The sequence below is a fragment of the Kryptolebias marmoratus genome, linkage group LG15 (genome assembly GCF_001649575.2).
Source record: "Kryptolebias marmoratus isolate JLee-2015 linkage group LG15, ASM164957v2, whole genome shotgun sequence".
Classification (NCBI taxonomy): Eukaryota; Metazoa; Chordata; class Actinopteri; order Cyprinodontiformes; family Rivulidae; genus Kryptolebias; species Kryptolebias marmoratus.
In genome coordinates, this window is record NC_051444.1 from 31583857 (window position 1) to 31608692 (window position 24836).

Sequence of the window (24836 nt, forward strand, 5' to 3'; positions counted from 1 at the left end):
TTATATATTTAGGATTGAATCATGTTTAGGATTTGAATCATGTCAAACTTTTAGTGAGCCAGGTTTAATTTGTGTGTTTTACTGGATTACTGCTCAGAATTATGTTTTAATCTTTTAAAACACTGTAGTGTCAACATGAAAACAAACATCTGTGCTTCTATAAGAACACTTACTGAAGCATTTACCGGATAGCATTAGCTGATTCCCTCCACCTGTCTCTGTGAAAGTTAACCTGCTTTATCCAGCAGTTTCTTTCTCTGCTGACTCAACTTTACAGGAAACCCACATCCTTAATATAAGAGAAGTTTAAATTGATGTTTCTGTGTTGGTTTGTGTGTTGTATGATCTCTGAAAGTGTTTGTGCTTTTTTTACTTACAAAAAAATTGTTCCCAGTTTAAACTGACAGAAAAACACAAATAAAAAAAGCACTTTTTCTCCTCATGTTCCTGTTTGGGAGATAGACATCAACTCCCCATGGCCCAGAAAGGAGAAGCGTGTAAGGTTGTTCCTGTTTGTTTTGATGCCAGTAGATGGAGCTGTTACCTACAACAAGATAAACATCTGATTTTTTTTTTTTCCTAAACTTTGCACACCTGTAAAAAAAAAACGCAAAGTGGAGCTAAACAAGATAGACTTCTGTCTGCTGAAATTTGTTTAAACTTTAAAGAAGATTTGTCTTCAATCATTGTTTATGAAATCTGCATCCATTAAAAGGCCCACCCTTTGCTGCATCTACTAATCCTGATTATAACAGGCAGACAGTGTCTCCACCTCCCAAAGAAACGGCTGAACACACCACAGACTGGAGAGGACAGAACAGCAGACACACCTGAACATATCACAGACCAAAGTGGACAGCAGAACCAACAAGAGAACAGCAGAGACAGAGGAGATACAAGGATGAAGCAGGAGGACATCTGAACTTCACCATCATGGATGGCAAAGGGAGGAGAGGCACTAATGGATCAGTGAAACGTTCGTCCATCAAACGCAGCACATCTTCTGGATCACAAAGGGTAAGATTCAGGCTCACCTGAGACCTCTGAGTCCCAGCTTCATTCAGGAGTCTATCAGTCTGTAGAAACATTAGCGGATCTCTGAGGTCTGTTGAAGTAGATGTTGAACAGATGCTGATCCATCTGACCAGCATCCTGATCATGAACCCTGCAGATCAGAGGTGTTTTTGACAGATCTAAAAGCATCCTCTCAGAAGTGAGTTGTGTCTGAATGTTTGAGTGTCTGTGCTATATCCTTCAGTCAGTCATGTTCTGTTTTCAGCTAACAGCTCACTGGGAATGTTGGAGCTTAAATCCTATTTCCTGTTTGTCAAAATGTGTTGTCTTTGGTATTTTTCACTGATTCTACTAAATAAATGAGAACAAACTGCAGCTGTGGGGAACAAAGGGAATAAAATTTAAGTTGTCTGTTGTGTGTCAACACAACACAATCCCTTTACTTTAGGAGCTTTTTTGTTTGAATGATTTTAAACAGAGTTTAAAACAATCCTCTGAAAATGTTCAGGTACAAGGACTTTAATACTTTCAGGGTGAGTAGTAACAGAGAGGCAAAGATGACTTATTCTCTCTCAGAATGTTAAATTCCAGCATCTGGGATGCTATCCCTTTCAGGGCAGCGGACAATCATGTAATTGTATTATTTATTCATTTATTTTGCCTGTCCGTTAGCAAATATCTCATGAATCGCTAGATGGATTTTAATAAATCCAATCTAAACTTTCAGAGTCAACTCTATTCAAGATGGTCACTACAACTAATCAACCTTAACCAACACAAATCAAAACCTAAAACTTAGTTAATTTTACTTGTATTGAGCTAAGATTTGGTATGGTAGTAGCTGAGAGTCATCCCTAACACATACTTTATGTGCCAACATATCACATAATATCTTTATTTAAAACTTCAGTATGAAGTAGTGGGCAATATGCAGTCTTTCAGGGAATACTTTCTTCTTTTTTTTTTTTTTACAAGTCAGAAAGTTCAACACAATAAAAGCAGTCCCAACACAAACCAGGTTCTAGTGACACTTTTTAAGTTGCTTTATTTGATAAGGAACCAGTGGGAATAGTGGAAAGGATGGTGAGAGTTTTCTCTCTAAATGAAGTAATTTTATTTATAAAAAAATCTTTTGAAGTCATGAGGTGGCACAGTGGCATAGTGGTTAGAGCTGTTGCCTCCCAGCAAGAAGGTTGCAGGATCGCTTTCTGGGTGGAGTTTGCATGTTCTCCCTGTGCACATGTGGGTTTACTCTGGCTACTCCGGTTAATTGATGACTCTAAAGTTGTCCCTAGGTGTGAGTGAGAGTGTGGCCCTGCAATGTGGCCAGGCGGTGTCCCCCACCTGTCGCACAGTGACTGCTGGGGATAGGCACCAGCTCCCTGCTACCCAGAATGGAGAAGTGGGTAAAGAAAATGGATGGATGAAGTCATCTCTGTAGAGAGTTATAGGGATACTGACAAGTTGTAGCGTAGAACATGGACTGCAGGCAGACTCAAGAGATAAAAAAAAACACTATTTGTGGCAAGACCAACAAAACCAGTGATGAGAACGTGACCTGAGACTGAATATAAAGGCAGAATTGATGAAGTAGTTGGGAACAGGTGACTGATTACAAAGGAGGGACAGGTGAAGATGAAAGTGACAGGCTGACGGGTTAAAAGAAAAATCAGGAGGAGATGAACTGAGGGAGAGTAAATAGTGGCACAGGGAACCCAGAGGGCACAGGTAGCAGAATTACACAAGAACACATCACATTACACACAGGGAATAACTAAACACAAAGATCACAAGAAAATCAAATACAGAAGTTAAAAAAAACAACTGAATAATTCACAGTTCCTGACGGATACAAGTCTTTACCAGATCTAGGACTCAGTCTAGCTGTACTACTTTTGTTCTCTTCTAATAAAAATGAATGTACAGTTTTAACTTTGTGAAGGTTTGTGTCTGTGTATCACACTAGCTGTGACTAGTTGGTAAAATGGATTTCTGTGGGAGTCTCCAGAATGTCTAGAAACATTCACAGAGGTTCTCAATTTCATCATGTGAGTTGCTGAGCCTCTTCATTTTATGGTTTGAATTTTGAACATTTTCAAAAATCTGCACAACCAATTTTCTGTCAAAATAATTTATTCATAGAGGTCTCCAAACTTGTCTCAAGAGCACTTAAGCTCTATTTTAACAATTACACAGGTGTGTTTCTCCGACAAAACATGTCCAGGTCTAAAACCTCACCATTTGGGAAATAATAATTATTAAAACGGGTCCAAATCTGCCTATCTTTATTTCCAAAGTGTACTCCAGTAGATTAAATCATAAACATGGCTGCCAAGGTGGGTACACTGTGAGCAACATAATAATGTGCAATGGCTAGAATACAATTATGCAAGGTGTGCCCACCAAAATAAGCTGTAATTAAAAAAAAAAAACTAGCCATACAAAAAACAACTGCACAACCAGCTTGTCACAAACACTCAGAATTGCAATGTAAAATTTTCTCACAGTTTTCTTGGAATTTTTAGTCACCAACTAGTATCCAACAATTGCAGCCGAGTGAAATACTACCTTGTTTTCAGGGTAAATAAAAGTCTTCCCAGTTGATAAAACACCATTTTCTAACTAACCTTGGTAATTAGAAAGGTGTCTACCTCTGAAGGACATAGCTTCCTCTGACTGATTACCTTCTTTTTCAAAGAGCAAGATTGTCAAGTGACGTACACATTGAAGTTTTAACTGATATATAAAAAAAAAATAAAAAAGATAAACACCCAGTATAACAAAACTCACTCTTATATACTCTGTAGTCCATTACTGTAAAGTGAAATTCAAATGTTCTTTTAAAAAGGATCAGATAAGACAAGGGGAAATACCAACCATAACGCCATAACTAATTTGAATCAAATTGAAATTATTTTGGTGGGCTTTTCTGGCTTATCTGTGTCTGGCTTCTGTTCTCTCTCTGATTGATTCTGAGCTGAAGGCCGTTTCCTGGATCAGAACAAACCCAGTAACACAACAGCTCATTATGCAAACAAGTAGTTCCTCATCCTCCTAATCTCACTTAAAACTCTAATATTCCAAATCCTCTGCCCTTGTTAGCTGACCCTGTTCATTGTTGCTGGATTTTTTTTTCTGCTTGAAAACAAAACAACAAATTTGACAGACATATCAAGATTTTCCTCCCAAAACAACAACAAGGAATTGTCACATCTTTCTGCAGTTCAGAACAAAATCTGAAACAACAGACTCTCCTCAGTCTCTAAGGGTCATTCAGCTGTGGAGAAAGTACTCATATAATGAAAACTACTGCTGAAGTACAATGAACTCAGTTGTGAATAGTATTATCTGGTAGTAAAGTGTGTCTGATACAGTATTACGTAATCTAATTAAATGAGAAGTACTTTTATTAAAAAGGAGGAATTCTCAGGCAAATCTCTTGACGTTTTCTGTAAATAAAACTTTCATTCTTTTTGGTCTCTGACAAAAAGACTTCAGGGACTTCACAGGGTTCAGTGTCAGAGCAAAGATTGAAGATTTTAACCTCTAAAACTCCTCCACAGCTGAACGATGACATTAAGATAACTGACACCTGTATTTATCCATTCATCCATCCATCTTCTTCCACTTATCCGGGGTCAGGTCGTGGGGGTAGCAGCCTAAGCAGGGAAACCCAGACTTCCCTTGCCCCAGCCACTTGGGCCAGCTCCTTCGGGGGAATCCCAAGGCGTTCCCAGGCCAGCCGAGACACATAGTCCCTCCGGCGTGTTCTGGATCTTCCTCTGGGCCTCCTCCTGGTGGGACGTGCCCGGAACACATCACCAGGGAGGCGTCCAGGAGGCAGGAGATCGACCAGTAAATCGAGAGTTTCACCTTTTGACTCAGCTCTCTCTTCACAACGACAGACCAGTCAAGTGCCCGCTTCACCGCAGATGCTGCACCAATCCGCCTATCAATCTGCCGCTCCATTTTTCCCTCATTTGTGAACAAAAGTCCTCCACCTGGGGCAGGACATCTTCCTCGACCTGGAGAAGGCACTCTACCCTTTTCCGTCTCAAGACCATGGCCTCGGATTTGGAGCTAAGCTCTGACACTGGTCATATAGGGACCTAACAGCCTGTATCAAAGGGCCCGGTACCCCATACTCCTGGAGTGCCCCCCACAGGATTCCCCGAGGGACACAGTCAAATGCCTTCTCCAAGTCCACAAACCACATGTAGACTGGTTGGGCGAACTCCCATGCACCCTCAAGGACCCTGCTGAGGGTATAGAGCTGATCCAGTGTTCCACGACCAGGACGAAAACCACACTGCTCTTCCTGTATTTAGTGGTGTCCAATTGCAATTGGATAGCTAAAGACGGAAATTAGCGATAAATGTGAACAGGCTCTTTATACTATTCACCCAGGATGCTTTATTTCTCTCTTAATTTCTTTTTCCCACAGCTTTTGAAAAGCCCATATAAAAACACATATAAACATGGGGGTCGATCTGGAATAGTGTGCTGAGACTTTTGGTAACAGTACTTTGTACAACACAAATGTAATTCACAGAAATAAATTTGAAAAAAATCCCCCGTAGACCTCAATGGGATTCAGTTGAACTGAGTGGTGAAAGCCAGCCCTGTTTGGAGCTCTGCAGCTCAGACTGACTAAACACAAGTTTGCTTAATATGGCAACCCCTGAAGAACGGAGCAGCTGAAAGAACAACAACAAATGGGTAACAGGAACTTGGACTTTACATGATTGAACTGGTGTTTTAATATCTTTAACAGTTTTTAAGCATTCACAGATTGATGTTGGGGATTTTTACCACAGAATGTTTAAATTAGAGTGTGATGATGTCACAGTCTACACTTTGAAAGATCTGAAATTTCCAACTGATGATCCAAATGATTTTTTCTTTTTTTCTGCAATCTTTACACTTCTTACATATTCCATCAAAACGCTAATATTTTTGTCTTTGTTCACTCAGAACAAGGAGAGGAGAGCTTCTCTACAGGTAATAAAACACTGCTCTGGTGCTCTTGAGATTCATTTGAGATGCTCACAACTCTGCAACTATTTTAAGGAAAAACTTGTTGCGCAAATTTTCTAAACATGCTCAACTTTCAAGCAACAGGACTATAAGTCTCTAAGACTAGTACAAGGAAACTGAGAACCCCCACAAAACAACATTTTGGAGACAATCTCACAAATGTTGGTCACCAACAGTCTGCAACAGTCATAGCCCAGTGAGATAGTGCCTTTATGGTTTTCTCCCATGTCACAGAGGTCAGAGTGTGCACACCCAAACTCGCATTGACTTACACTGGATCTGAGCTCAGAATTTTGTCTCTTCAAAACCTGAAAATCTTCTTTTTAACTTGTCATATCTCCTTCATAAAATACTGTATTAACAGCTTAAACATTTCTTTTGAGTTTAGTTTTCCTTACTCTTCTACACGTCATTCATCAAAATGTCAAAACTTTATCGTCTTAGATTTTTACAACAGGAAGTCACAAACTTCTACTGGGCTTTAGATAAGAGAATTGATGAAAGTTGGAGTTTCAAGCATAAAGTTGCATGGTTACTCTTCAACATTTCTGCAAACATTTTCTAGTTTGATCTCATCTTTAATCCTGTGTTTTTACTTCAGGTTAATGTATTCAGTTTGTTCCTGTTTGAAATGTGTTTAGGACCAAAGGCTGGATGAAAAGAATCTCTAAAATCAGACTGAATAAAGAAACTAGTCCTTCTGATGGGATCAAACCCAAAAAGCACCCTAATCGGACTGATACAGACATAAGACAAAAAAAAGTTAATTTTATACATTTTTCTGCTTGTAAATGCTCTGAATTGACCATTTGATGAGACGCAAATAATCAGATTTTTTTTAAAGCCTTTATTGTTTTGGTAATGTGTTATAGTTCCTCTTTTTACATAGATTGTATGTCAGAATGTCTTGCTGCTGAGCTAAACTGCTGCCATATGGAAAAAAAATTAAAATTGTACAATGAAATAAATAAAAAACTGTTTTAATTCAAACTGAATAATCTTTGCTCCTTTCTACAAGGATGTATTTAAAACAAAAACATCAATCCATCCATTTTCTTTACCCACTTTTTTTTCAAGGTTGCAGGGAGCTGGTGCCTATGTCAAAACAAACAAAAACAAACAAACAAACAAAGAACCATTTGGATAACTATAAAAGATCAACATCTTTGTCATAAAACCATGAAATCTGATTTTTTTTTGTCTCTGTCTCAAAAGGTTCAAGATTTTTTATACAAATGATTTATGTTGCTTCCTAAAAACAAAAATAATGCAATAAGACCATTTTCTTTTTTATATAATTAGACCAAACTGTAAATAAAACATAAAACCTCTGAAGAAATGTTGAAGAGTACCAGTGCAGCTCCTGCCTGAAACTCCAACTAAATCATCCTTTTTCTCCAAAATGCAACAGGAAGTAAAGACTTTAATAATTTAGGCTGACATATTGACAGCATGTTTAATAAGACAGGCAGACAGAAAATCAGAATAGAAAGTAAGGCTGTGTGAAAACTATAACTTGGACTGAAAAAATATCCTGAAATCTATGTGTCAGAAGTGTCAGCTCTTTACATGTTTTTTTATGTTTCTACTATGTTTTGTGTAGGAGTTACAACCAGTTTAAAAAAAAAAAAACATCACTTCCACTTTTAAACACAAAATTCTAAAGTCAATGAAAGTTTGGGTGTGTGCACTCTTACCTCTGGAGGGATTTGGAAGAAAACCATCAGTCCTATAGCAGAGAGACACCCGGTGTGAATGAAGACATAAGTACCTACGTTTTGATGTATAAACTGTAGAAGTGTAAAAAATTGTAAAAACAGAAAATTTGTTTAAAATCATTTGAAAGGTTTAGACAAATTTTTAAAAAGTGCAAATGTGTGACATCATCACACTACGTTAACCATTTTGCAGTAAAATCTGCTAAAATCATCAAACTTAAACTGTGATTGTGTAAAAATAGTTAAATATTTGAAACTGCCAGTTCAGTCATGTAAAAAACAACTTTCTGTGACCTGTTTAAACTTTGAAAGATGTTTCTGTGAAGTCTGTCTGAGCTGCAGAGCTCCAAACAGAGCTGGGCTTCACCATTCGCTTCAGGTGAATCCCTTTGCTGTCTATGTGAGAAAAGTTCACTTTTTTTTGTGAATTTTGTCATCCCTGATGCACCACTACCAAAAGTCACAGCTCATTATTCATGATTGAGCAGCATGTTTTAATGAGTTTTTCCAAAGTTGTGGATAGAGTGGCAAACTGAAAGTTGTGATGGAAACAGAAAAATCACAGACAAATAATAACAATAAAGGTGCTTCGGTGCTGATGCATTTGGACCTTTAATAAATGTTCAGTTTTTGTCTTCAGTGTTTAGACATAATATAGTTCAGTAGCTGTCTGTATGAAAACAGAGAAGCAGAAGGTGAATTTCACAGAAAAATCCTACTGAAAGTAAACATAACAACTAAATGTTGTTTGTATGGTGCAGTTCAACTTATGAACCTCATGTCTGAGCTATAGGCTGCTGGGGCTCATGTTCACTTTGTTGTGTTACTGTAGTTACTTGTGAAGCACCATCACTGCTCCCAGATCCTCCCATCAGAAGGGTGGGGATGATGATGATGATGGAGCGCCATCATTCCCTTGGAAAAAGACAATAAAACTGCCACTCATGTGACACTCAGACATTAATCCTCCATCATCTGGAGTGCAGGATTTGCCAGAGTGCAGACATACAACAACACAATAACAAGCAGTTATTAAGACCTGAATGGATTAAAAACACAGGAAACAAAAATTTAAAAGAGAGTTCCGTGTGTTTCTCTGTGCAGCAGCAGGATTACCAGGGGATAAAAGGATTTAGTGCATAAACATTTGGAAAACTTCACCCTCTCAGAAATTAGCCAGATCTGCTCCAGCAGGAGCAGTTGGGGTTTTTAGCTACAATCCAGACATCTACAGTCAGAGCTGCTTCTCATCACATCAGTACTACTGAACCCACTTTCTAACTCTGTTTATTGAAAAACACCTTTACCACAACCAACCACAGGCACAACTAGGAACAGCAGCAGTTAGCTTCAACACTTCCTGTGCAGCCTAGGACACTTTTTGAAGGAACATTATTTCTGCCAGAACAACCACTAGCCGTTAGTTTATTAGTCCTGTCAGAAATAGACTCTTTCTCCAAACTCTAGTTATTTAAAGAGCTATCTACAATGTGTGATAAGTCTGAAGCTGCAGTTTCCTGATGCTTGCTGATATTTTGTGTTGCAGCTTCACAGAGCATGGATCGAGAGAACGTTCCTGAGGAGAGAATGTATCCAGATTATTCCCAGCAAAGACGCCAGCAGGTAAACACACCTCTACAACCATATCTCGTTCATCTCACTGTGACACAGACTATTTACTGGGCAATGTTTGACAACATGAAAAAGCAAAAAGGATTTTAGAGAAAATTACAGCATTCAGCACAAATGTGTTTGTACAGAAACATCTGTACAGTGGTGTGTTTGTTGGGATTTAGAAAATCCAATGAAATAATCAGTGGATGCACATCTTCAACTGATTTCCTTTTAGAATTAACCCAATCAAAATGATTGCTACAGCCAACTAACCCCTAGAAAACACAAATATGGCTATACAGTAATTTTGCCAATTTTACAAAGATTGTGCTCAGATTTGGTGTGGTTGTAGCTGAAGTATGCTGGTGTAGATTCTCAGTCATCCAGGCCATGGTAAAATTCAAAAAAGGTAAAAAAACAAAAACAAGTGCTGAGATGTGATGTATAGCTATCCAATATGTATAGCTATTCTGAGATGTGATGTAAGCTATCCAGCTTACATCACATCTCAGCTTTAAAAGCTCAACTCCACACTCTCTATTTCTGAATTGAGAAAGCTCCTCGGATGAGAAGCGAAACATCTTCAACTACAGAATAGAAGTCCAGTTGTTTTTGTTTTTTAACCTTTTTTGAAGTTGTAGCTGAAGGTCATACACAACATATATTTCAAGTGCTACTCATTGCAAAAGACTTTTGCTTTCAACTTTATCATTAACTGTTGCTGTTTGTCTGGTAGCAAAATATCTCATGAGCTACTGGACAGATTTTATTGAAACTTTCAGAATATAATCTCTGAAGGTCATTCTACAACTGACAACTAACTTTTGCAGTAAATCCAATTGAAAATGGCCAGCACAGCTAATCAACCTTCGGCAACTTAAAAATAATTAATTCAGTCAGTTTAACAGATATTGAGGTAAAATTTGGTGTGGTAGTAGCTGAGCAACATTCATAATGCATACTTTGAGTGTGACATTTCATGATATCACATGAGATTCCATACACCTTAATTTTCAAAGTTTGATAAAATGGCTATGTGTCGGGATTTGGGTTTTTGGTTTCCAGTTGGTTATCTTTTTGTTTCAGCTGGTGTTTATTGTTTATTTTATTCTGTTATCTTATTAGTTTGGTTTGGGTTCTTTCTGTCTTTGTCTCTTGTGTCTGAGTTTGTTTCCTGTCACCATTCATGCCTCCTCAGTCACTCACTCATCTGTTTACCTGCCACGCCCATCTCCACCTGTCAGCAATTATTATCTTTCACCTGTTTCCACTAACTTCATTATCCTCTGTGTTTTAAAACCTGGTCATTTCCTCCACCACTCCGTCTGATCATTGTTCATTGTTCATTAGTTCTTGTTCTGTGTCTTCCTGTGTTCCTGGTTTGTAGTTTTTGTTTCGCTGCCCCGTCAGCCTTTTGTTTTCGTTTTAATAAATTACTTTCTTTTAGTTTTCAAGAATGAGTCTGCTCTCTGGGTTTGCCTCCGTCTCCGCCGCTCATGACACTATGACTCATCATCTCTTCATATAACATGATCTTAGTCTAAAGGAAGTATCTTATTGGGCTTTGACTGTTGGAGACTCAGAGTTTCATACAAATAAAAAAGGTGTATTTTCTGTTGCATTTGCACTGAACTTGAATATTTTAACTAGCAACCAGCGCATTTATAGCAGAAAATAAGAATTTTTTTTTTAAAATCATGGCCTATTTTTGTGTCCACAGGTTGCAAAACTGCATTTTTGGCTTTTTGTTGTTGTTGTTGTTGCCTACTTTTAACCACCTTGGTCTGTTTTTTACCCAACTTGGCAGCTACCCTCATGTCCATGATTTAATCTACTGGAGTACACTTTAGAATTGAAGATAGGCAGATATGGAGTAGTTCTTTAATAATAAGTATTTATCATCAGTATGGGTTTCAGTCCTGGACATATTTTGTGTGAAAGGAGAGCTCCTCTGAAGGTATCCATGATGGGTCTGAGATGCCCACACCCACTCTGTGACTATTTTGAGAGAAAATTTGTCATACAACTTTTTTGAACATGTTGGGACAAAACTCTGAGCCTTTGCAACTCAAACAAGGAAATTGAGAACCTTGAGAGACATTTCAAGACATTTTGGAGAGTCCCTCATAAATGCTGTTTGTCAAATAGTCACCAGCGGCACCTTAAATCTCTGACATAAAAGTGAGTGATATGCATTTCTTATAGGAATGCTAGGGCTTTAATTGTCTTTAGAGTTTGTCTCCTTCAGGTTTTTAAAAGATTCTGTGTTGATATGACTGATATAAGGAGTCTGATTTCCATCTGTTTTTTTCCTGACTGCTGCAGATCTTTTAACTGTATCACCTGATGTTTATATGAAACAACACAGTTACTGTTCTTCATTTAATCTGAGTAATGCTGTCAGCTGATTGAGCAGCAGCTCACATGGTCTCAGTCATCTCTAATGATTACAGTCATGTGACTCAACAGCTGTCAGCAGTAAGCAGCAGTAAGCCATCAGGAAGTATCGTTTTACTGTCAAACAAAAGGAGCAGTTTAGTCATTTTTCTTACCAAAAGCAGCTGAGTTTCTGACCAGTCAAATGAAATTAAAAGCCTAGCATTCTTTGAAGTAATGCATATTACCCACCACCTTTAGGTTTACACTAAGATCATCTTATGATGAAAAATGATAAAATTGTAGCCGTTTTGATCAAATCTTGAAAATATCCATTATTTGTGATATCATGCAAGACTCAGTATGCATTGTGAATGACTCTGATCTAATACCACATAAATTCTATGTTAATATCTATAAAATTGACTGAATTATAGGTACTTTTGTGGTTTTTAGAGTCAGTTAACTTAAACTCTTAAATTGATATTAATACAAAAGTTAATCAGTTACAGTTATTCACTCAATTAATATTTTCTGATAGTTTCATTAAAATATGTTCAGTGGTTCATGAGATATTTTGGTAACAAACACACACAGACAAGGGCAAAAACATTATTGCCCACCATTGTCTTTCAGCAGTTTGCGATAATGAAGATATAAAATAAATCAGCTGCAAAGGTTTGTTGTATTTGGCAGATTTAATATTTAAATAGACATTTGTTTTTCTAACAAAAACCACATGATGCTTCCACTAACTTTGTTCAGTTTCACAGTAAAGTTATTCTAACATGGTTGATACAGGCCCGGTCCCAATACTCGCACTTCCACCTTCGTTCCACCCTTGTGTCCTTCAAATGCGCGTTCATGCTGAAATGTTTGAGTGGGTAGTCCCAATTCTCCGGCGTGATCTTTAGCCCCGACCCCTTTGTGTACTACATCCAGCCTTCAGCTAAGCCTGCATTCAGGCGGATTTTGGAGAAGTATTTACCCACAATTCATTGCTGCATGTGATGGTTTGAATTTTAAAATTATTATTATCTTTATTGATAATGAAAGGGTTTTGAATCAAACGGCAGAAATATGGCAGTGGTGACCGAGCAAGCTGTCTATCACAAAAAAAGCAGTTTTTAAATATATAGTATTGAAATAATTCTTGTTTCACTTTGATGTACAGTTGTGAATACTATCAAACTGTGCTCCGTATTCAACAAGTCATAACAAAACACATTTGAACAGCCAAATATCTCCTGTAATGACTTTGGAAAGCAAAAATACCTATACTGTACCTTTAAAATTACACTGTACCTTCTTAAAATGCCAAAACAGCAACCGGTCCACCCCTGTTGGATGTCACAGTTACGGCCCAGAGGCGCAAGTCAATGATGTAACCTGTACAGTCCCAATTCTTCAATTTTTGTGTGCTTGTAACCTGCACACATGAACCCTTTGTGCACTTTGACTGAGTACACACTTCATAGAGGGGCATAGGGTGTAGTGCGAGTATTGGGACTGGGCCACAGTGACACCCCCCTCCCGTGCTGTTGTTGATAAGGTGCAGTTGTGGTCAACTGGTGACTCAGCATACTGCCATCCCTCTGGGGGCCAAAGGGGAAGGGGCCCCACTGGTTCAGCTGGAGGTCCAACCCACGGAGAAATGGAGTGCTCTCAAACACACCCAAACATCCCCGACTGATGCCTATGGAGTCCTGGAGTTCCAGGGAGGAGGACATGTCAACAAGGCGATGGTACCAGAGTGGAGACTTTTTCATCAGGACATTCATGTAAGTTGTCTCACTGACCCCCTGTCCCTTTCTGCAGTACATCAGGGTCTCCTATGACTCAAAGCCAGATACCCTGCTCCATCTAATGGTGAAGGAGTGGCAGCTTGAGCTCCCAACACTGCTCATCTCTGTCCATGGAGGCCTGCAGAACTTTGATCTTTCCCCCAAACTGAAGCAAGTCTTTGGTAAAGGACTCATCAAAGCTGCCGTCACCACCGGAGCCTGGATCTTCACGGGAGGAGTCAGTACAGGTATCACACTCAGCTCCCCCCACATATATCACAGATAATTAAACCATGACAAGTGCTTATCTATAAATCCAGTGTAAAAACTGAAACTTTTAGCTGTCACAAATTAAATTTAACAAGCTGAGAAAAACAAAACAATTCAAAAGTTTTATGAAAAACATTTGTCACTGTGAGTTTTAGGTTTTATATTAAATCTACTGAACCTATTAGAGTAAGGAGAGATAAATCTGTTTTAAAACAAACTTAAGTGAATTTATTCAGTTAAATGCGGCTGAATGCTAACTAAATGTCATGTAATGCCAATCATTGAACCTCAGGTTTAAGAGGAGCAGTGGGATTTTCATCCTGGTCGTGGAACAGTGAACCAGATCTTCACTCTTCCGAAGTTGCTAAGTGGATCATTGGAGCTTGATTCTCCAGTCCTCTTTGATTCTATTTGTGATCTTCACAGACAGGATATCAAGGCACGGTCATAGAGAGGAGGGTGACTGGTTGGGTAACCTCAAGGTCTCATCTCTGCTTTTTGCAGATGATGTGGTTATTTTGGTGTCTTCAGGTCATGACCATCAGTGTGCACAGGGTGATTCAAAGTTGGGATGAGAGTCAGCCCCTGTAAATCTGGGGCCATGGTTCTAAACTGGATAAATACGAAATGCTATTTCTAGGTTGGAGGTGAGTCTCTGCCTCAAATGGAGAGTTCAAATATCTTGGAGCCTTGCTCACCAGTGATGGTAGGGTGGAGTGGCAGATGGATCCCTTGCTATTTTGTCCTTCTGTATTTCTGGTCACTTTGCACCAAGACTTTCCAATCTTCCAACCGTCTGGTCATGACTCCCTTTGTGCCCACCTGGGCTACATGGCTAAGAAATAAAGTGACCCAGAGCCCTTTACGATGTGTTGAATCGCTCTGTTTCCACTTTGGTCCCATACATACACACCTGTTGAATGATAGTTAAAGATATATCTTTAATTTGTTCTACATGTTGCAATTCATATATCATGGTCTTAGGCTTGGTCTGATTTGCTTTTCTAACTGATGAAAGCTGGACATGTTTAAAAAAAAACAACTAACTGGTCTGTTTGAGTGTAATGGTGTGAGCTGTCTGTGTAGGGATGTCAGTAGGCTGTGTGGTTGTTCATTAGGTTTCCCTAGAACATCAAAATGCAAGTATGGCCAGAGAGCTAAAAATCATTTCCACCTCAAGTGCATCCAATTTTGTCTCAAAACTTTGTAGGGATGGCACACTTCTCCACTGGTATATTGAATGTTGTCAGATTATCATGGATTCAAAGTACAAACTGGTTTGTGATTTCTGATCCTGTCTCTCTTTGTGGTCTTTTAGGAGTTATCCGGCATGTTGGAGATGCTCTCAAAGACCATTCATCCAAGTCCAGAGGAAAAGTCTGTGCTATTGGCATTGCACCATGGGGGATTGTTGAGAACAAAGAGGACTTGATTGGGACAGATGTAAGACAAAAAAGACACTGAACCAGGCTGATATAAAAAAGAACATCAGCTCTTCAGAAAAATATATCTCAAGAGATATAATAAAAAAAAATAAAAAGACTTTTTAAAAACAAGTTCAAAATTAAAACAGCACATAGGAACAAGAAAGTATAATATGTGTAGAAGCTAATATTTCATATAAAGGTCAGGGGTTGCATATGGTGTGTAAAATATATAACAGAAAAAGCCCTGTATGAGTGTTTATGAAGACGTTTGTGAGAAACATGGTAAAGTGCTTTGCAGAACTTGGAGGGGTTTAAATGGCAATATTTAAGTGTGGACCATTTACCATTACACAGTCTACTACAAAATAAACTAGTTTTAAAACAACTTACATTTATACAGCACTAAAATATAAAATTAGTATCAGATACTAAAAGTATTCTACACTTAAAAATCCCTGACCACATGATTAAATTTGTTTTTAGAGGCAGTAAATGAGTTTTTGATAAAGGTTGCTTGTCTTGTAACAGACTGAGCCTAAAATAAAATTCTTTCATTGAAAATTACTTCTAAAAGTAGCCGTATATAAATCATTACCAAGTTATTGTGACAACTCACGTCTAATTTGATCACACTGTTGAGTTTCAGGTGACCAGGCCCTATCAGACCATGTCCAACCCGCTCAGCAAGCTAGCAGTCCTGAACAGCAGCCACTCCCACTTCATTCTATCTGACAACGGGACCACCAGCAAATACGGGGCTGAGGTCCGCCTCCGCCGGCAGCTGGAGAAACACATTTCTCTGCAGAAGATCAACACTCGTGAGTCATATGACCTAACTAAACACCAGATGATGTTAATATTACCCCACCCCCCACTCATTCTTGAAGCTCATCAACTCATGTGACCAATCATGTGACCTGTGGGTTTCCCTTTGTCATCCTATGCCTGGAGCTGTCTGTAAGGCAGGGACAGCAAAGGGAGGCTCAGCCGTCACCGCTCACTTCAATCCCCAAGGAACCAGAAAAACCAGACAACAACCAGAACCTATCAAAGAAAACCGTTCAAACTATGATAAAAATCTTATCCAATAGACACTCGAACCATCATAGTCATCCAAACTACCACAGAAACCTAACCCAACAAACACCTGAACCATCAAACCCACCATGAAAACCCAAACACATAAAACCACCTTAAATAGTTAAACCAACAGAAAGATGAGCCAATAAAATAAAAAACTACCATTAGACCTCAAACCAGAAAAACTGTTTTTTTTTAGTCAGTTTGATTCAAGATGGCCACTACATCTTATCTATTTAAAAAAAAACAACAAGAATGACCTTAACACAGTCAGTTTTACAGATATTGAGCTAAAATTTGATTTGGTAGTAGCTGAGAGGCATTCTCAACATATAGTCTGAGCTTTAACAGATTACAAACTCATGTAACATACTTCATAATGTTCAAGGTTTGACCAAAACAGCCATAACTCTTAACATAAGGTGATCTTAGTTTAAAACTCTGACAATTAAAGTGGTGGGCAATATGTATTCTTTCAAAGAATTCCAGGCCTTAAATTTAATTTGTTCCCTTCGTGCCTTGTTCTGTTTTAAAATGTTCAGTTTTGGATTCCTATCACCATCACAATCTCAATATTCACAAATATTCTGGCCCATCAACATGTTGTAGGTCATTCTGACTGGACCTGTGTCTGTCCACAGGTCTGGGTCAGGGGGTCCCTGTGGTGTGTCTAATCCTGGAGGGGGGTCCTAATGTCATCTCCATAGTACTGGAGAGTCTAAAGGAGGAACCTCCAGTCCCGGTTGTGGTCTGTGATGGCAGCGGCCGAGCGTCTGACATCATTTCCTTCGCTCACAGATACTGCAAGGAGGACGGGTCAGAATACGTCTCAGTTATCTCCACAGATGACTGGCCTCAGTATGTTTGTTGTTGTCTTCACAATTCTGTTTCTGCTCTGCAGGCAGGTGAATGAGAGTGTCAAAGACCAACTGCTGGTTACCATTCAGAAAACCTTCAACTACAACCGCAGTCAGGCACAGCAGATCTTCCTCATGGTGGTGGAGTGCATGAAGAAGAAGGCTTTGGTAGGTCAGATGAGCAGGAAAAGTTCATGCTCAGTCACTGTCATTTCCATCAAAGCATCAATAAACCTGCTTTTCATTCAGAACTCATCCTGCTGTCTGTGTCATCATTCAACACAATTTCTTGTCGTATTGACACAAATGATAAATTCTCTCTACAGATGATATATCTGGACACACCTTTTAGGCTATAAGCGTACTTTTCCACAGGACGGGAGTTTTAAAAATAAAACTGTTAAACTTAAAAAAAAAGTGTAATAAATTTTATTTGTTGACTCAGATTGAAGTAGCTTTATGTCTTTAAACTGTGTGTAGCAATCGTCCAGTGTACTATCTCCTCTCAAATGGAAATAGACATGTTGTTCAAATTCTAGCAAAACTCAAGTAAGGTTAGCCCTTTTAGTGCCCCACACCACTATAAATGCAGTGCCTGGTCACCAGTGGTGTTGTGTATTTATCACGGTGTGCAGGGTAGTCTCTGCAGTGTTTGTGCATGGACTATGTTGTTGGTCATAAAGCAGACTCCACGACTCTGTCTTATAAGACTCTGCTGTCCTGTCCATGCACAAAAGTAATGAGGGATTTGGTGGGTATTATTTAGTGGTTCAGGTGGAGGAGGGTCTGTCAAAGCCACCAGGAACCTGTTCAGCAGTTTCAGATACAGCAGCTCTTCTATTAGATCAGAACAAAACAGCCCTCACTTCACTATAATGTTATGGATGATTATTTTCCATTGATGGTGAATGAATGTACTCCCTGCTGGTGATGTTGAGGTAAATTATGTGAGGCAATTTAAACTATGAGTTAACATAGTTAATACTTTAACCAGTTAAACCAACCAGTTTAACTCTGTGGGACAGAAGAATGACATCAGTTCCTACTTTTCAGAATTTGAGTTGTTCTCTGACCTGCTGACTACAACATTAACATAGTGACGAAGGTTTTACTTTTGACGCAACACTGCAGCACTTAACACAGATTGTTCTGTCCATTTATTTAATCCCACAATCCTCGGCTTCTTCCATAGAACAGCTGCAGCAAACAGACAGACATGCAAAACAATCTGAGCATCAATTCACTTAAACTGATCTGCTGTCAGATTAAAATGCTCATGTTTCTCCACAGAGCTAGATTGAAGCCAGAACTCAGCTCTAAACACATACGAAGCACACACTCTAACATTCACAAAACCTCCACTGTCCCTGAGGTTGATCAACATGAAACACCACTGACTCTGGATCTGTGCATGTTCCTGTAAAACAGTTGGTGCTCGTGTGAATCAGTCACAATTATGCTGCACATTTCTACAAAAAGAATAAACTACCACCTTGAAAATCTGAATCTTTCTATCAGACTGAAAGCTACTGTGAACAGAACAGTAAGAAATGCTGACAAAAACCGATGCAGGTACAAACTTAAGGCAGTGTCTGTTTTAGGCTCCACCAGCTTTCCTTCTGCTTAGATATTTCTCATAATGATGCTTCCTAGTGAAAGTCCAACATAACTGTGTCATTCTGAGAGAGACCAAGACAGTAAAGACTCTTACTGTGTTCAGCACAAGAGCTTCTTCTAAAATAACTTATAAGTTAAAAGCTTTTACATGAATTCATCTCTAATGTGTAAACAGAACTTGCTCCAGAGCAACAACAATCATCAATCCACAAAAACAAAGATCCAACAAAGAGCAATGAAATAACACAATTTGTGAGTGAAAATGGAGAAAGGAGAAAAAAGTCTTACATATTCTGCCACTTTTTTAATAATAAGCCCACAAATTACAAATGGTCATGCTTACATAAACATTTATCTACAAATGAAACCCAACTCTTTTTATAAAGTTTTTTTTTAATTGATTAACAGTTAAACAAATTTTCAAGTTATTATCCAGATATTCCACATTTTGACTCCATGCACTGAGAAACACATTTATTGTAATGAAGTTCATATAAATGACATTTTAAAATAAAATTTCCTCCTATGATCTCTATCATTTGATCGTAATATAAAGAATGTGTAAAATATTTGGCAACAGTTTCACTTTAGCTTTGTACTAATAGGGTTTTTAAGTTAGGTAAAACTTTATGACATAAACCAGGATTTTAGTCGTAAGAGTGGGAGCGAAACCAGACACGAACACAGAGTAAAGGTAAGTGGTTTTATTTACATGTGACGTATTTACAGTGATCATGACCAGGAAGATCTGCAAGGCAAGGAAGAGCAAGGTGAGTCTCAGGTACTAGGGTTGCAGGTTTGTTGCTTTTGCGAGGGATGGTGAATAATTGTTTGTCTCTTACAGGTTCGAGGAGGAGTCCGAATCCAAGAGGTAAGAGGTCCAGGTAATCAAAAACAGGTAAGTTTATCCAAGTCGTGTCAAGGTAAGTCCAGAATCAGGAAGCCGAGCAACATTAACCTGAAGCAAGGGAACACACAAAAAAAACAAGGTTAACGTAGCGTGAAGCTTAATGTTAGAACCTGGTGGCTGAGATTCTAACCAGGAGGTGAGATGCTCCAGCGAAGATCTGAACCCAGCTAGAGGCTTAAATGCCTGAACTGCTCATCAGCCAGAATCGCCAACAGCTGGGAGAAAGGGAGGTTAGAGACACCGCCCACAGGGCAGGGAAAACTCCAGATCCTCACAGTACCTGCCCCTCAAGGATCGCCTCTTGGCGACCTGAGACGTCTCTTTGGATGAGCTCTGTAAAAGTCAGTAATTAGTGTTGCATCTAAGATAAAAGACCTGGGAACCCAAGATCGCTCCTCAGGTCCATAACCCTCCCAGTCTACCAGGTATTGGAACCCTCTATCCCTCTGTTTGACGTCTGGGATGCGATTTACGGTGAAGGCAGGCTGGTTATCGATTAGACGGGTGGGAGGGGGGAGGATGGTAAGTGGGCTCAATGGACTCTGAACTTCTGGTTTTAACTGGGACACATGGAAGGTGGAATGAATGCACATGGTTGCAGGAAGCGTAAGGCGAACAGAGGTGGGATTTATAATCCGTTCTACTGGAAAGGGACCAATGAATCGGGGGGCCAGTTTTTTAGAAGTGCCTCTTACCTGAATGTCCTTAGTCGATAGGCAGACTGTGTCCCTGACCTGGTAACCCGGGGTGCCTTTTGTTCTGTTCCGATGTCCTCATGAGCGCTCACTTTGCTTGCCTCCAGATCCTCCGGCACCTACGTAGGTGGATCTGGACAGAAGGGACAGCAATCTCATTCTCAAAACTAGGAAACAGCAGGGGGTTGTAAGCCAGGGAGGCCTCAAAAGGGGACAAACCTGTGGCAGATGATACATGCGTGTTATGTGCATACTCAATCCAAGTAAGCTGTTTGCTCCAAGTAGACAGGTTGTCACTAGCCAGGCATCTGAGGGCAGCCTCCAATTCCTGGTTGCAACGTTCAGTTTGGCCATTGGATTGAGGATGGTACCCAGACATGACACTCACCTTGGCTCAGAGGCCATTGCAAAACGACTTCCAGAGTTGAGATGTGAATTGGGGACATCTGTCAGATACCACATCCACCGGGATGCCATGGAGACGGAACACATGTTGGATCAATAGCTGTGCAGTTTCAAAGGCTGAAGGAAGTTTGGGTATTGGAATGAAATGTGCTGTTTTTGAAAAACGATCAACCACAGTGAGAATGACGGTATTACCCTGTGACAGAGGCAACCCTGTGATGAAGTCCAGTGCAACGTGGGACCATGGACGACTGGGGACCGGTAGTGGTTGCAAAGGGCCTGCTGGGGGTCGGTTGCTGCTCTTGAAATGGGAACAGGTAGGACAAGCTGAAACAAACACCTTCACGTCGGCTGACAGTGAAGGCCACCAAAAATATCTGGCAGTGAGACTTAATATGCGATTGATACCGGGGTGACAGGAAAATTGACTAGAATGAAGCCAATCCAACACTTTAGGTCTGACAGATTTGAATACGGACATCTTGTCGGGGGTTCCACCGCCTGGGTCTGGTTCCGTCTGCTGGGCATCCAAGATCTCCCTCTCAATGGCCCAGATGAGGGAACCTATAAACATGGTGGCCGGAATTATAGGCTCCTCAGTGTTGGATCTCTCTGAGCTGGACCATAATCTGGACAGGGCATCAGGCTTGACGTTTTTGGAACCGGGTCTGTAAATGATTGAGAAGTTGAATCTGTCAAAAAACAAAGACCACCTGGCTTGTCGGGGGTTGAGCCTCTTGGCGGTTCGAAGGTAGGCAAGGTTTTTATGGTCCGTCCAGATTAGAAACGGGACTTCGGTGCCTTCTAGCCAGTGCCGCCACTCCTCCAAGGCCAACTTGATTGCCAGCAATTCCTGGTTGCCAACATCATAATTGCGTTCAGCTGGGGATAGACGCAGAGAGAAATAAGCACACAGGTGAATCTTGTTGTCAGTAGGGCTTCTCTGTGAGAGAATGGCCCCAACGCCAGAGTCTGATGCATCAACCTCTACAATAAATTGAACCTTAGGATCAGGGTGATGAAGGATGAGAGCGGAGACAAAACAAAATTTCAGCTCACCAAATGCAGCTTGGACTTCCAGAGACCACACAAAGGATTTCTTGACCGATGTGAGTTGAGTAAGGGCAGCAGCCACCCTGCTGTAGTCTTTGATAAACCGACAATAAAAATTGGCGAATCCCAGGAACCTCTGAAGTTGGCATCAGTTGGAAGGAACTGGTCATTCAGCCACTGCTCTTACTTTCTCCGGATCCGTCTTGTAGTGGCCTTGCCCAAAAATAAAACCCGAGAAAGTTACAGAGGGTACACTGAACTCACATTTTTCGGCCTTTATGAAGAGCTGGTTCTCGTACAGCCTTTGAAGAACAGCCCTCACTTGTCGCTGATGTTGAGTGGAGTCCTGAGAAAAAAATCAAAAAGTCGTCTAAGTAGACAAAAACAAATCTGTTTAGGAAATCCCATAGCACATCATTTATGAGAGACTGAAATACTGCAGGGGCATTAGTAAGTCCAAAAGGTATAACCAAATACTCAAAGTGTCCTAGGGGAGTCTTGAACGCGGTCTTCCATTCGTCCACTTCTCTTATTCTTACCAGGTGATATGTGTTGCAGAGGTCCAGTTTTTGAAAGATGGTGGCTGAGTGGAGTTGTTGATGGACAGAATTGATTAGAGGTAGGGGATACTTGTTTATTATTGTTATCTGGTTGAGTCCTCAGTAGTCGATGCAGGGGCAGAGGCTTTTGTCTTTCTTTGCCACAAAAAAGAAGCCAGCGCCGACGGGAGAGGTAGAGGGACGAATGATGCCAGATGAGAGAGACTCCTCGATGTATGTTCTTATAGAGTCCCTTTCAGGTCCCGAGAGGTTGAACAGCCGACTTCAAGGGAGAGGAGCCCCTGGCAAAAGCTCAATACCGTAGTCATATGGCCTGTGCAGTGGTAAGGACAGGGCCTTGGCCTTACTGAACACTGGGGCCAGTTCGTGTTACTTAGGTGGGACTTTAGATAAGTCTATTTTCTCAGGGGGTTCCTTTCTTGCTGACAGGACAGGCACGGCAGACTGGAGGCAGTTCTTCAGGCAGAAATCACTCAACGACTCAATCCTCCTCTCAGTCCAGTTGACTACCGGGTTGTGCTTCCTGAGCCACGAGAAGCCTAATATCATCTGTGATGTGGGCGATGAAAAAAACAAAAATTCCCCTGATTCCCGATGGTTACCAGAGACGATGAGTTGAAAATTAGAGACTCGATAATTAATACGGGTGATGACCTGGCCCGAAACATTCATGACAGGTAAAGGGGTAGACATCTTTTGTAACAGGAGTTGTAGGTGGAGAGAGAGATCTTCAGAAATGAGGTTTTGTTCTGCCCCTCGACCAGTGCGTGAAAGGATGTTGGTTAGTGATGGTAGCATGGAGGTAGAATCGAGAGCCGAGGGGATGACAAAAACTGCTCGCTAGAATCCCTCAGGTGTCTAGTGAGCTTGTCCTTTTAACAGAAGAGGACATCTGGCATGGAAATGTCTCTTGTCCCCACAGTAGAAACACTCCTTAGATTCGTAACGTTGTTGCCTCTCTTCAGTGCTCAGCCTGGCACGCCCCACCTGCATGGGCTCCAACTCTATTTCTGGAAGAGGAGAGCTCACTCCAGGACTCTCTGTGGTTAAGCGGACCGAGAAAGGCCGGGTGCGCTGGGAACTGAAGGACTTCTCACACTGTCTCTCCCGTTGTCTGTTGTTGAGGCGAACGGTTAATGTGATCAGCTCCTCCAGTGTGTGTGGCTCGTCTCTCCCAGCTAGAAGATCCTTGAGGGGCTCCTGCAAGGCGTTGATAAAGGCTCCCTTTAAGGCTTGGTTGTTCCAGCCAGAAGACGCTGCTAGTATCCGAAAGTCTATGGCAAATTGGGCTATTGATTTTTGTCCCTGTTTAATATGCCACAATCTTTGTGTAATCTCGGCCTCGTTATATTTTATCCCAAAAGTCTGTTCGAAATCCTCCAAAAAATAGTTAAATGTGGTCTGGCTAATGGCTCTGGAGCTATATTTAGCTTCAGCCCAACTTAGAGCCTTACCTCTTAATAAGCCGATGATGTAGATGATCTTGGAAGCATCGTCAACAAATGAATGCGGGGAGCGATAGAAAATCAGTGAACATTGTAAGAGGAACCCAGCACATTTTCCTATCTCCCCGGAGAAATGTTCAGGAGTTGGTGAGGGTACCTCTCGGAGATGGGTGGAAGTCTGAACCGGAAGTGACGCTAGGGTTGCGGCGGAAGCGGAAGCAGAGGCGGCTGGAGAGGTTTGTAGCAGGGATGCTAACCTCTGGTGAATGTCCCGAGTTAGCATTGTTAGCTGATCAATCCATCCCGTTTACTTAAACATTAAACATTACTTAAACATTACTTAAACATACATTTACTTAAAGCGTTCAGCATAGACTCATGCCGGGCCAGTTTGACATGTTGCTTCAGTGAATTTGGGTGGAGTCGCGGGTTCCGCCATTTCTTTTTAACAATTCTTTTAGCCCACATTCAGAGTTCCGGCCTGGGAGTAACAAGGACAAACAGGGTATATTACTCAGGATATCAATACTGGAGAACCGGGTTCACTAGATTGTTCCTGAATCTGAACCACTCTGGACTAATTCTGGCTGGAGCATACTGACATAAACTAGAATTTTAGTCGTAAGAGCGGGACCGAAACCAGACACGAACACAGAGTAAAAGTAAGTGGTTTTATTTACAGTAGGATCTGCAAGGCAAGGAAGAGCAAGGTGAGTCTCAGGTACTAGGGTTGCAGGTTTGTTGCTTTTGCGAGGAATGGTGAATAATTGTTTGTCTCTTACAGGTTCGAGGAGGTCTTGTGGCGAGGAGGTGGATCCAGTCCGAATCCAAGAGGTAAGAGGTCCAGGTTATCAAAAACAGGTAAGTTTATCCAAGTCGTGTCAAGGTAAGTCCAGGTAGCTCACAGAATCAGGAAGCCAAGCAACATTAACCTGAAGCAAGGGAACACACAAAAAAAACAAGGTTAACGTAGC

General features: G+C 40.6%; 1 protein-coding gene across 2 annotated transcripts in view; it reads left to right on the forward strand.

The window, feature by feature from the left end:
- The first annotated feature begins 664 nt into the window (after positions 1 to 664).
- The window catches only part of LOC108247988 (transient receptor potential cation channel subfamily M member 1-like), a 101507-nt gene continuing 77335 nt past the window's right edge, over positions 665 to 24836 (forward strand). Inside the window, exons 1-8 of one of the 2 annotated variants that reach the window (XM_037980005.1) lie at positions 665 to 1017; positions 9316 to 9392; positions 13312 to 13504; positions 13578 to 13791; positions 15132 to 15256; positions 15881 to 16058; positions 16962 to 17136; positions 17222 to 17345. In XM_037980005.1, the coding sequence (XP_037835933.1) occupies positions 934 to 1017; positions 9316 to 9392; positions 13312 to 13504; positions 13578 to 13791; positions 15132 to 15256; positions 15881 to 16058; positions 16962 to 17136; positions 17222 to 17345 (1170 nt within the window). In that variant the 5' untranslated portion in view covers positions 665 to 933. The remainder of the gene's footprint in view (positions 1018 to 9315; positions 9393 to 13311; positions 13505 to 13577; positions 13792 to 15131; positions 15257 to 15880; positions 16059 to 16961; positions 17137 to 17221; positions 17346 to 24836) is intronic. The other variant, XM_037980006.1, reaches the window with a different exon arrangement.